The sequence below is a fragment of the Manacus candei genome, unplaced genomic scaffold (genome assembly GCF_025592945.1).
Source record: "Manacus candei isolate 608988 ecotype Guabito, Panama unplaced genomic scaffold, ASM2559294v1 h1tg000017l, whole genome shotgun sequence".
NCBI lineage: Eukaryota > Metazoa > Chordata > Aves > Passeriformes > Pipridae > Manacus > Manacus candei.
Genome location: NW_026138065.1, coordinates 25,008,255 through 25,021,030, shown reverse-complemented (window position 1 = coordinate 25,021,030; position 12,776 = coordinate 25,008,255). Strand labels below are relative to the sequence as shown.

The window sequence follows — 12,776 nt, the reverse complement described above, 5'->3', positions numbered from 1 at the left end:
TTAAACATAGCTGTTACAGAAGGAATTAAAGAAAATGGGTTCAAACTATTATATAAACAACAATGATGATAAAATGTTTCAAGCAGTCTCTTCGTGTTTCCAATGATGTTGTAAACAGTATTACAGCAACAGTAGAAATACTAGATACTGTGTTCTTCTTTGAGGCTCTTTGATCCTTCACAGCAGAATTGTGAACTTTTTTTTACTTTTTTATCTTAATTAAATTTTTTTGTCTTTCAGACAACCAATAAAAATGTAACAAAGGTGCCACCACCTGTCCCCACTAAACCAAAACAGATAAACTTGCCTTACTTTGGTCAAACCAGTCATTTGCAACCTTCTGATACAAAGCTGGATGGAAACCTGCAGAAGCTGCCTTTGGCTATTGTAGCTATGGGGAACAAGCAAAAACCAGTGACACAGCAGTCTTCCCATCCTTCTCAGCAGATACAGCAAAGAATTTCAGTACCTCCTGCAGGTTCTTCCTCTAGCCAGGATCAAATTCTTCCTTCCTCCAAACAGGAGAGTCCCCCAGCAGCAGCTGTGAGGCCTTTTACTCCTCAGCCAGCCAAAGAGACTTCACAGCCACCGTTTCGAAAGCCTCAAACTGTGGCTGCAAGTTCAATTTATAGCATGTACACACAGCAGCAGACTCCTGGGAAGAACTTCCAGCAGGCAGTGCAGAGTGCCCTGACGAGGGCGCAGACCAGGGGACCGCACTTCCCAAGCGGTAAGCATGTGGCTCTCTGCCTCTCTTCTATCTGATAAACCTCAGATACTTGTACTTTCCACCTGGTCTGTGGGTGTAAAGCTGTTCCTCAGGGGAATTAAGCGGGTGAGCGCTGCTGTAAGAATCCTAAGTGGATCTTCCGAGCTGTGTGTGAGTGTTAACAAAAGGTGTAAATTGTCTGCCTTGCATTTGCAAGATAACTAATGGTAAACCTGGTTGCCAGATTAGTTCTGTTCAGTTGATTGTATTGTTCTGCTTCTTTGCCCTACATAAAGAATACACAACCTAATTCACCTTTTTTCTTTGTTATTTTCTTGCTGATAAAACATTCAAATTTGTTTTTTCCCTCCCTGTCCTTCTGAACTGCTACACAGTGTATGGCAAGCCTGTGATGGCAGGAGCTGGTGTACAGAATCAGCCGCCGCAGACGGAGAATGTCTACTCAAACCTCCAAGGCAAACCAGGCAGCCCAGAGCCTGAGATGGAAACAACAGCCTCTGCTCATGAGAATCACGAACCAGAGCGAATTCCCCGTCCTCTTAGCCCGACCAAATTGCTGCCCTTCTTATCCAATCCGTACCGCAACCAGAGTGATGCCGATCTGGAAGCACTACGGAAAAAGCTGTCCAATGCACCCAGGCCACTGAAGAAACGTAGCTCCATTACTGAGCCAGAGGGACCTAATGGCCCCAACATTCAGAAGCTGTTGTATCAGAGGACCACTCTGGCTGCAATGGAGACTATCTCAGCTCCGTCACATCCCTCCAAACAGGCGGCATCAGCTGCCAGTCCTGAAAGCCCAACAGAAATCCCAAATCCTTATCTAAGCACAGAAACAGAAAAAGAAACATCTGCTTCTATGCCAGAACCAGCTATTGCTGAGGAAACAGAAAACACACCATCAGATCAGAGTGAAGCTGTTCTTCCCTCCATACCTTTGGACCCTGTTCCTGAGGCTGTATCAGACAGTGATGAACTCACTCAGACAAAAACAGAAGAACCAAGCCTAGAAGCTCCACTGCCACTGGAGGTATACATGGAAGAATATCCTCCATACCCACCACCTCCCTATCCATCAGGGGAACCAGAGAGTTTGGGAGAGGACTCATTCAATATGAGGCCTCCTGAAGTTACTGGACAGTTTTCCTTGCCTCCTGTAAGTATTAGTTAGCTTATAACTTGGGTGCCCTGTCAATAAGTCATTTCAAGCTCTGCAATAAACTCTGTGCATTGTGTTGAGGACCTTAAGCAGATATGGGACAACAGTCACACAAATGGTCTAGAAGTCTCTCTGTGGGTATCTCTTCTATTTGTGTGATGGTCTTATCTGCAGACTGAATGACAGTAATGAAAAGCCTCTGTTGTCTCTAGAATTAATGACATATAATGAAAAGTTTCAAATGGAATCTGATATACAAAAAGTAAAATTCTTCACAACTGTAAAGAATATTCCTTATAGAAATCTACCTACTACATCCAATTTTTACTTAATTTTTAAGAGAAATTAAAGTTTTTTTTTCTTGAGGTACAGATACAGATTTCACAGGCATTTCCCACTACTGCTAAGAGCTGGAAACTAATTACCTTAATCCTGGATTGCATTTGTTTATCTGAAAAGTGCCTTGCTTGAAAAATATGGAGAAACCAACCTCTTTCGTTTTTGCTTTGAAAGCTCATTTGTAGACATCAGCTATATGCATTTCTTCTCATGAATGCTTTCTGAATTTCTTTGGAACCTAATTTAACATCAGTCTTTTCTCAAGTTGCATCAAAATGGAGTCTCTTGGGGCTAAGGGTGGGCAGCATTTTTATTGTCTTGTTTATTTTGGAAATTTCTTTCTCTGTGTGTGGTGTGATGTTATCTTAGTGCTGTATAACAGAATGTTTTATGTTTTTGGTTTTTCAAAGACTTTCTTTAGAAACCTATCACAAATACAATTTTAATAACTTGATGCATGGAAGTGGTTTTTTCCACTGTATCTTCAGTGCAGGGCAGTTAAAAGCTTTAAATGTGCTTTTTAACCTTGTAATTTCTGCATAGAATAGACATGGCATGTTTCCATGCTTTAAAGATTTTGTTCTTGTTCCCTTTTACAAGGAAACTTGAGTGGTAGGATTTCCTAAATTGTGAGAACTCATTTCTAGTTGGCTTTATAATAATTCTGCAATGATGAGAAGAAACCAGCCCAACTTCTTGATTTCATATTTAAATACTTGGGTTGTGCTGACAGGCTGTTTCTTTAAAAAGCCCGTACTTTTGATATTATGTATAAATCAACAGGCAGAAGAGTATTTTCTGGGAATCTCTTCTTATATCTCTTATCTTCACATGTTTGCTCTTGCAAAATGTGAGTAATTTCTATTCATCTTTGCCTGGACATCTGTCAGAAATTTACATACCCTCATGAATAGTGTTTATTGCTGCTGCTCAGCCAGCTGGGGCGAGTGCTGAGCTAATGCTGGGTGCATGTTCTCTGAAGGAAAGAGTACAAACTCAGCTATAGAAATGCTTGGTTTCCAGTATCAATGGGAGCATCTAAACCACTTCTGCACTTGGTTCTATATTCTTTGCAAAACCACTTTCTGTAACTGTTTTCTTCTGCTAACCTCTGCTGAACTTACAAAAACTTTAGGAACTTAACATCAGTTAAGTTGAGTGTGCTGCGAGAGTTGATGCTAAAATTGTCCAAACAAAAAAAAAACCAAAAAACAAAAGAGGCTTTTCCCTGATCTTCAAGAATTTGGGAGTTTTTGTATTTTGTTAATGTTTGATCAAGGTGACTTCTGTATTTAAAGTTGAACAGTGACCTTGTCCGGAGATAAAGGCAGAGGTCTTTCGTAGCATGTCTAACATAATATATTCATAATGTATCAGAGAATTGGTAGAAAACAGTATAAATTTCATATTAAACACTGCTTTAGTTGATCATTTCTGCTGTCATTCCCAAATAAGCAGTTTTGTATTCTTGTTTTTCCCAGGGAAAAAAATACCTATAACTTGTTATCTTTTCACAGGGGAAGAGGACAAACTTGCGTAAGACTGGTTCTGAGAGAATTGGGCATGGGATGAGAGTGAAATTCAATCCCCTTGCATTGCTTCTGGATTCATCTTTGGAGGGGGAGTTTGACCTTGTGCAGAGAATAATTTATGAGGTACAAATGCTAACTTGCAAGACAAGAAATAGCAATCTTGGTTCAAAACTAGGAAGTTGAAGCTTTCCTGGACTGGGGAAGCTAAAAGAATAGTACACAACCTAGATCTGTCCTTGAGGACATAAGTCCTAATAGGTCATAAGTGATCATACCTGGAGGCTGACTTTAAGTGTGTTAAATCCACAGTGGGCATTTAGCATCAAGACTGTAAATTTGCAGGGCAACTTTTTTCTCATTTCTTTTGTAGTGTTTCATCCCCACATTGTGTGGTATTAGATAATTTGATAAGCAAAATCCATGTGAACTTTGCTCACAGTTAAATGGGCAGATATCAGAAATCTGTTAAAAGTACTTTTTCTGAGTTATCAAGATACTGTTTCTCTGAACCACTCTAGGTTTTCAGTGTTTAAAGGACACTGCAAACTTATATATGAGTTTTGTTGCAAAACTGGCCGTTGTTATAGTCTTCTGCCTATTGCTTGTGTCCTTCCTAGAAATGTCTCAAATTCCTATTTCAGAATAGGACAACTCACTTTTATATGTGAAGAGGTGTTTATTCTAGAGAGTTTCGCTAGAGTGTGAATGGTCCCTTTCTGTCTGAGCAGGTTGAAGATCCTAGCATGCCCAATGATGAAGGGATTACTGCGCTGCACAACGCTGTGTGCGCTGGGCACACGGAAATCGTGAAGTTCCTGGTGCAGTTTGGGGTGAACGTGAACGCTGCAGATAGCGATGGATGGTAATGAGTTCTTTGAGTGGCTCCTTGGAGATGCTCTCCACAAGAGAGCCATGGCTTGGGGGGCTGCTGCAGGTCCCTCACAGTATCCCTCATTTTGCTCCTGTGGAGCTGGCAATGACTTCTCCACAGCAGAGCAACAGCAGTTCTGTGTGGGGCATCACATGAGACTGTGCAGAGGGGAAAATAGGGAGATTTATACTGATATTCCCCATATGAAAAAAACAGTGTCTGAGGCCTGGTAGAGTGGGTGCAGTTGTTAGGAAACTGCTGTGTTTGAGATACTTAAGACAGCTTATGCATAATGAGCCTTATGCTGAAATTCCCGGTGGTCCTCTCTGTGAGATATCCCATAACTTATATGTGCTCTGGGCAGTATCTACCCCTGCGAACTCTTCTCAGTTCTTTGTTTTGTTTTGTCTGAGTATTGGACAAAGTGGAAAACTGCAGCCTGCAAACGAGGCTTGCAACTCATAATGGGCTACAAATCCTTCTCACAGGTTGCTGAGGAGATTATTTACAAAAGGCTGCTGCAGGAGGCAGTGATTTTACTATTATTTCTGCATATAACAAAAGTATCTGAGGCCTAAGACTGAGGGACAACAAACATCTTTGTTCAGCCTTAGTGGTTACCCCAATTACCTGCACGAAGTCAAATCTTGAAGTAATTGTCTAGATTGTAAGAGGCATGATGTCAGGAAGATTTCTGAGTGGGTTTTTTAATATTGATTAATTTTTTAATTCTTATTGCCTTAATGAATGTTCTTAGAATGTTAATGGACTATAAAAGGTAGCATAACTAGAGATCTGTATGGAAACCTAGCTTTAGGGCTCAAGCAGCTCTCGATGGCTCCCGTTACCTGTGAAAAGCGATTGCTCTTGACATCCTGGGTTGAGTGCTCTGGTGGGAAGCCCTCAGTGCTGCATTACTGATTGCTGGAGGTCACACATGAACGTGGTTTGCTCCCAGGGGTCTCTGAGCGCTGCCATGAGCAGTATAAGCCAAGTGTCATCTTCTCTTCTTGCCTTGCAGGACCCCGTTGCACTGTGCAGCCTCTTGCAACAACGTGCAGGTGTGTAAGTTCCTGGTGGAGTCGGGCGCGGCTGTGTTTGCCATGACCTACAGTGACATGCAGACGGCTGCGGACAAGTGTGAGGAGATGGAGGAAGGCTACACACAGTGCTCCCAGTTCTTATATGGTAGGTGCCATCACTGAGGTTTGGCAAGTGCTAGGGGCTCACCTGGCACTTCTCAGTACGTTTTTGCGTGAGGAGGGGTAAGTTGCACACTTGGGTTGTGTGCCCATGCTTCAGGTTCCTCTTGGAAGGAGAGAGGTTTTAGCCAGGTTGCTGTCACAGAACAAGTTCCATCGAGACCAACTTCATAACATCCAACCTATGGAGGAGATCTGAGTAACAAAAGGTTTCCCTACATCAAAAACTTTGAGTTAAGTGTGTGCATTAACAGATACACTGGTGTGAGGTAGCAGTCAGGTGAATCTTGTCACATAAGTACTTCTTTTACATAAAAACAAAGGTATATATAGTATACAGATACCTCAGTAGGCAGTTCATACCTGTTACCTAGTGTCTTTGAATGAAGAGTATTTCCTAATGTGCACTTTAGAACCGGGAAAGGTATTGCCAAGTTTCTGCCTTGATGGAGATTAGTAAGCACTGAATTTGACTTCAGCTTATTTTCTTCATGTGCATTTAAAAAGAAATCCCATATTAAATTTAGATTTTATTAAAATAATAAGACTACAGAGATACTATCTTTTAATGGAGAGAATGAATTCCCCCTAGGGTGTGATGAGTATTAGTCAATGAGGTTTTAAATTACTTTACTGCATGTTTTGTGTGTAATGGGGTTTTAAATTACTTTTCTCTGTTTTGTATGTTGTTCTTGTCCCGTAGGCACCTACCAGCTGGTGTGTCATCCCTCTGTAAGATGTTAGTGTAACAGCAATGTAACACAGCATAAAAAGCTGTAATACTGCCTCTCTGGTTTTGTGGAACAAGCGAGATTTGAGTTTCTATGAGATGCTCAGCCAGCATATTTCAAAACAGTCTGTCCAGCTGTCCTCACTAAGCTTGAAAACTGTATCTCTCAGTGCCAAATATATAGTTTTCTCTATGAAGGGAGGAAACCTTCTTAACTAGCATCAAAGTCTGTGGGTGAAGCAAAATTCCATTTAGTTTTGTATTCAGACTCTCCAAGGGTGATCATCAAGAGCAAATATCCAAGGAAGATTGTAGGACTAGATAAAAAATTAATAATACTTGTCCAATATTTTGTACTGGCATTAACTCTGATATGAGTTAAGAGATGATATCTTTGTGGTGAACAGCCCTTGAGGGAGTTCTTTCAGGAATTTGTTTAATTCTTAAATTCAGTTAAACAATCCACATCTTCCTGTGGAAAGGAAGTCCATGGTTTCATTAGATACAGCAGGAAGAAATGCATTCTTTTGGTTCGTGTTTTTCTTTCTGGGCCTACCATCTGGTGGTCTCACTTGATACTCTGTTTTTTGTTGGGTTTTGGATTTTTTGTGTGTGTTATGAGATACTTATCAATGGGTCATGAAAGGACTGTAAGGCTTGGGCCTGTTGCCAGTTTTTTCCAAATTGCAACCGCTGGAACTAGGGTATCTCTTGATATATTGGTTGTTCAGCTATCGAAGTTCATATTGTTCCTTTAGGTATTAATCCTATTGCTAAGGCTGGTTCTGGTTGCCTGTAATTATAGTAAGAAATTCCTTCACTAGCTAAATCTGTTTCTTGCTGTAAAAGAAGTTTGGGAATGTGTATCTGTCTGTTTCCAGAACAGATATGACATTAAAACCTGACCCTCTAAACTCATTTGTAAGGTGAGAAACCTTGCTGTAATTCTTTAATCCACCTAATCCCTTTTTGTTGTAAATTGTGCCCAATATTGAATAACATCAAGTGCAGGTAGGTTTAAATAAAACCACTAATCCTTCAATGTTGATTAAATGACAAGTCTGATGCTGCTTAAGTATGCAATTTTTCACTTTCTAAGATGTAATGCTTGTGCTGTCTCTTAAGAACATGTTTGCCCTGCTACCCTCCTGTGACCCTTAATACCTCCTTTGGAGACCAGATCCATTGAGTGACTCTTCTGTTTGTCTGCTTTGATGTTTAATGCTCAGTTTTACCTTCCACGTGGGTGCAGAGCACAACTTTTGCCAAACCTGTAATTATGCCAAATGCAAAGCAAGAGAAGAGTTTCTCTGGGCAGAGCTTATCATGCAGTGGAAGTAATTTTAATTTTATGTGATGATCTGGTATGCAGAAATAAAGAACTTGATTTGAGCAGATGCTTCCTTTAGCAGATGTAGCTAAAAATCCTGTACAATAGGTTGTAATAGGTAAGTGATGAAAAGGGAAATGACAAGTTGTTTTTACACAGTGTGCAGTACTCTTTGCTCCTGGAAATACCAAAGCCAGACAAAACAAACTCAGTTGGATTCAGTATTTTAAAATAAAATAATTACATAAGAGAAAGTTTGTATAACAATTAAGATACCTTTTGCTGCTTAGAGGCTGAGGAATGTGTTCAGAAAGAATAGTATCTCATTTTTGGCTACAGCTGTAAAATGAGCTAGTTTTAAGTAACATCTGCCGGACATGTGTGTACTCCAAGACACCTTGGTGTAGAAATAATTTAAGAGAATTGTGTTTCTGAAGTCAGTGTTTAAAAAAAAAACAAAAACAAAATAGTGTCAGAAATTAAGAACTGTTGAGAAGTGTTTGAGTTAACCAAAAACAGCTGGAGGGGAGCAGACAAATCTTTCAGATACAGGTCTGAGATGCATCTTGTCTTAAGGTTCTGAAATAAAGTGACACAAGTGGCAAATGACATGACAAGCATCAAAATGACAAAAAGATTACTGATGGACTAAGAGTACAAACAAGTATTTTTTTGCTCATCACTTAGGTCTAGAAAGTGTGAACACAAAACCATAACCTTTTCTCAGTCAATGCTGCTCTCCCCATTTACCTTGTATATTTTGAACACACACAAGGAAGGATTCTATCTGCTGTATGTAAGGACTGACTCCACAACGTCACCTCTTCCAGGACTGACTTTGAGTAAGCTGATGGCAACAAGATGCCAAGTGCGATAGGAATTGATGTTGGATTGTTTTTTTATTTTTTTCCTGGACTGCTCTCCAGTAAGAGTAAAGCAGTCTTTCCACTTGTCCTTTTTATTTTATTTTATTTTATTTTATTTTATTTTATTTATTTATTTATTTATTTATTTATTTATTTATTTATTTATTTATTTATTTTTAAATTTAGCAGCTCTGTATTTTCAATGTTGCAGGAGTGCAGGAGAAAATGGGTATAATGAACAAAGGAGTGATTTATGGACTCTGGGATTACGAGGCTCAGAACGATGACGAGCTCTCCATGAAAGAAGGAGACTGCATGACCATCCTGCGCCGGGAAGATGAAGATGAAATCGAGTGGTGGTGGGCACGGCTGAACGACAAGGAAGGCTACGTTCCCCGCAACCTGCTGGGGGTGAGTCCTTGATGCTTCCAGAGTCAAAAAGACCCCACCCTAATATGTGGAGTATACAAAGCACTGTATACTCGTCGTATCTCTTGCATGTAGATGAGGTGCCATTTTAAAAGTCAAGAGGAAGGAGTTTATGTTCTCCGTGTATTCATGTGGGGAACAGAATGGGTTAACACCCTTTTGTTTAAGATACCTAACACAGATTATATTGATGAGTGCATAAAGGAACAACATATGTCATCACCCTGCTGTACACAGCAGGCTCTCATACTAACCTTGTCTCACTATCTTAGAGAAAAAAAACCCTTTTATTCAAACATGATGTGCGCATAAGGGTTTGTTGAGCATGTTCTCAGGCACGTGGTGTGATTTTTGGGGCTGTCCCGTAAAGGGCCAGGAGTTGGACTCTGGTCCCTGTGGGTCCCTTCCCACTCAGGATATTCTGTGATTCTTTGTGAACTGGTTTTCCCCATCTTTCAAAAAGTGTTGTACTGACACAAAAGGCCTTAAGAACTGAGGCTTGCATGAAGAGTGAGTCATGAGTCTTTCCCTGTCTGGGTAGACACAGTGCACCTTGTGATCTGAGGATGTTTCACAGATATAAACACTGCAAAATTCTAGGTTATCTTTTCTCCTAGCATTGAAAAAGAAATTACATTGCCAAGTAAAGGCAGATTTTTGTTTTCTCCTATGCTTTTTAAGTAATATTTAACAATAATATTTAAACGAATGGCCTCTCCTTTTCTCATCACCTTCTGTACTGACCTCTTATTAAAAACAACTGTGTACAGATAAGAGATTTTCAATTATGTCCCCATATTTCTCCTCGTGGCTGAGTTGTTAGAAAACCCTGGCAGATGGACAAATGTATAAAAGTTCCATTAAGCTTTTTTCTGCATATCCAGTTGCCCTGCTGCTGGAGATAAAAGGTTCTCCAAGATTAACCACTCTGAATTTTAGCTGATTGATTTATGATGCTTGAAAGAGGCTGAACCTCCTTCCTCATGCAGATAATCCTTACTCTTAAACTGGTTAGATTTTGCAGAGCAACTGCATCTAATGCAAAATCAGTTTTCATTTCTGTATCACTTTCAGGTCAGGCCTGCCCACAATGTACTGTAAAATTCTCCCTAACGTAGTACTTCTGCTCAGTGTTTTCCTCTCCAAAGTAAACATTTCTAAATTGAGAGCAGCCATCAGCCCTGCACAGTGAGGTTAAAATAGCAGCTTTTTTATTTTTTGCCTGCCCCAGTGTGAATTGTGCATGTGCTGCTTGTTCATAAGCTTGTGCACTCAGCTGAGCACAGGTGTGTAAGAACACAAGGAGCATCTGTGCTTCTGTAAGAAAACCCAAAAGCCCAGGGCAAAACAGCTTAATCTATTGATCACAACTTGTCCTTATAAGCACAACACAATCCAAACAGAATCTTGGGGGAAAACTACCCAAGCACAGTATTAACTGTTACACTCTTATGTCTGTTCAGTTGTTCTAGTACTTCCACTGAAATATTCTGTGGTTATTCTCAAAAGCAATTACTGGACTCTTAATATAGCAGCTGAAATCCAGGCTATGGTGTTCAGCGCAGAGGAAGATGTTTGGTGGTTTGATAAATTCTTAAGTTGTATTTATACCATGGTTGTTTTATCCTTTTGCAGTTAGATGTACTGAATAAATTATCTGCATCAGTACTCTACCCTGCCTGCTGATGCCCTAGCTCCCTAAGCTGGCAAGATAATACTGGCAAACGAAATCTTTTGAACACTGTCAGGTGTGATGATAACCAACTAATTTCATCTCTGCTAGTGGTGAAATCATAGCAGGCTGAGACAGACCTTGTGGGTAGAGTTGTTGGCTTTCTCTTAATGATTAGTTGACTATGAAAAAAGAAGAAACCAGGGTCTGGTTGAAGGGAGAAGAGAGCACATTTAAGGAGAACTAAAAAACCCAAGATACATTGTAGACATGCGTTGCCATTTAGAGCATGGAGAATTCACTTCCCCTGATTGTATGAAGTGTGTCCCTCTATTTTTCATATGCCAGTAACCATGCTTTTCAGAACAGTAGTTGTTCCCAAAGCCCTTGCAAGTGGGAGCCAAGAGCTTCCCAAGCATCTTGGCACTGTCAGTTGTCACCCCGTACCCTTGTGTGTGTGGCCAGAATGTGTGAACAGCATGTGGCTCAAGGGCCACAGGGTGGCAGGTACCAATTTATGGCTGGGCAGTTAAATGAATTGCACTAACCACATACTCTCTGCTAAGTAAAGCACAGCTCTGACAGTTCCATGGTCCTTCTGCAGCCAGATGTTTCCAACTCGCCCAAAGATACACATGTAAAAGTTGATATGCATTGAGAGAGAGAAAGCAAACCAGATTTTGCTACCTCTCCAGTCCCCTTTGCAAAACAGGGAACAACCCTACAGTTCACTGAGCACTAAAGGCTCTTGACCTACAAAGCCATGTGCTTTTCCTGGCCCGCCCACCTGGGTAGAGCTTGAAAGTTATGTATTGTGTGCTGTTCAATACCTTCCTTTTGAACTGACATGGTTGGTATTTTTTTTTTTTTTAAGCTTGCCTAGGAATGCTAAATTTATATTTGTTAGTGACCTGGGTGTTTTTATAACCATGCTTTTACTACTTCAGATTACATTAGCATTGTAGCACCAAAAAGAAATTTTTTGTTCCTTTATTTTTCTTTAAAAAACCTAACTTTTTAAAGCAATAAAATGTTAAACCTCATTTCTGTTTTACCCTCAGCTGTATCCGAGGATTAAACCTAGACAAAGAAGCTTGGCATGAAATAGTACAGAAGCCAGATTCTTGAAGTACTAATCATGGATGACTTATGAAAAAAAATTCATTTTGTGTTGGTTCCAATATCATGAGACTTATTTCAATGACAATGTAATTTGAAAGCTATGAAGAATGTGCTTTGAAAACAAATGAAGGATTGATGCATTAGCAAATGGATGAGGGCATTGTACAAGATGAAATAATGCTTGCAAGCAAATGAAATTCTGCTGCCTTTGGTCGAAGCAAGCCATTATGTTCAAGTACCCACTTGGGTTTCTTCAAACATGGCAGAAGAGAATTTCACATTTTTTTCTGTATTAAGTACAAGGACCTTTTCAATTTACCATTGAAGGAAGCTTGGCTTTGTCCAGATTTATCCTAAGGCTTTTTCCAGATGGGAGAAATTCAAGTACATGCACAGCACCCAACTGCTTATTGCTGGAAGCAGAATGTTTGTTGAAGAAGCTAAACTGAAGTGCATCTGAACAGTGACACCCACCTGACTGATCCATTTAGCAATAACTTTTAAAAAAGCTGTAGCATCTTAGAGATTCTATGTATTCAAACTATTATGTGCTGTAACAGAAAATGTAGTTTTAGATTCCTCTTTTTACAAAGAGTCTCATGTATTTATTGTATTTTGTACTTTGAAGACTAAGTGTAGAAACTTTCTGTAGTCCTTGACGACTTACTTGTTTTTATTCCACTGTGATACCATTAAACTTATGTCTCCTCTTCAGCTGTAACTCTGGGTATTTTAATGGCAATTTTTATTAGACCATGTGAAAATGTTAACAGTACAAAACAGTGCTGTTTTAC

General features: G+C 39.9%; 1 protein-coding gene across 4 annotated transcripts in view; it reads left to right on the top strand.

The window, feature by feature from the left end:
* Positions 1-12,696, top strand: part of TP53BP2 (tumor protein p53 binding protein 2) — a 49,250-nt gene extending 36,554 nt beyond the window's left edge. For all 4 annotated transcript variants that reach the window (XM_051783970.1, XM_051783969.1, XM_051783971.1 and 1 more), the window contains 7 exons: positions 241-730; positions 1,105-1,886; positions 3,746-3,883; positions 4,489-4,622; positions 5,653-5,819; positions 8,971-9,170; positions 11,922-12,696. In XM_051783970.1, the coding sequence (XP_051639930.1) occupies positions 241-730; positions 1,105-1,886; positions 3,746-3,883; positions 4,489-4,622; positions 5,653-5,819; positions 8,971-9,170; positions 11,922-11,963 (1,953 nt within the window). In that variant the 3' untranslated portion in view covers positions 11,964-12,696. The remainder of the gene's footprint in view (positions 1-240; positions 731-1,104; positions 1,887-3,745; positions 3,884-4,488; positions 4,623-5,652; positions 5,820-8,970; positions 9,171-11,921) is intronic.
* Positions 12,697-12,776: the final 80 nt, after the last annotated feature.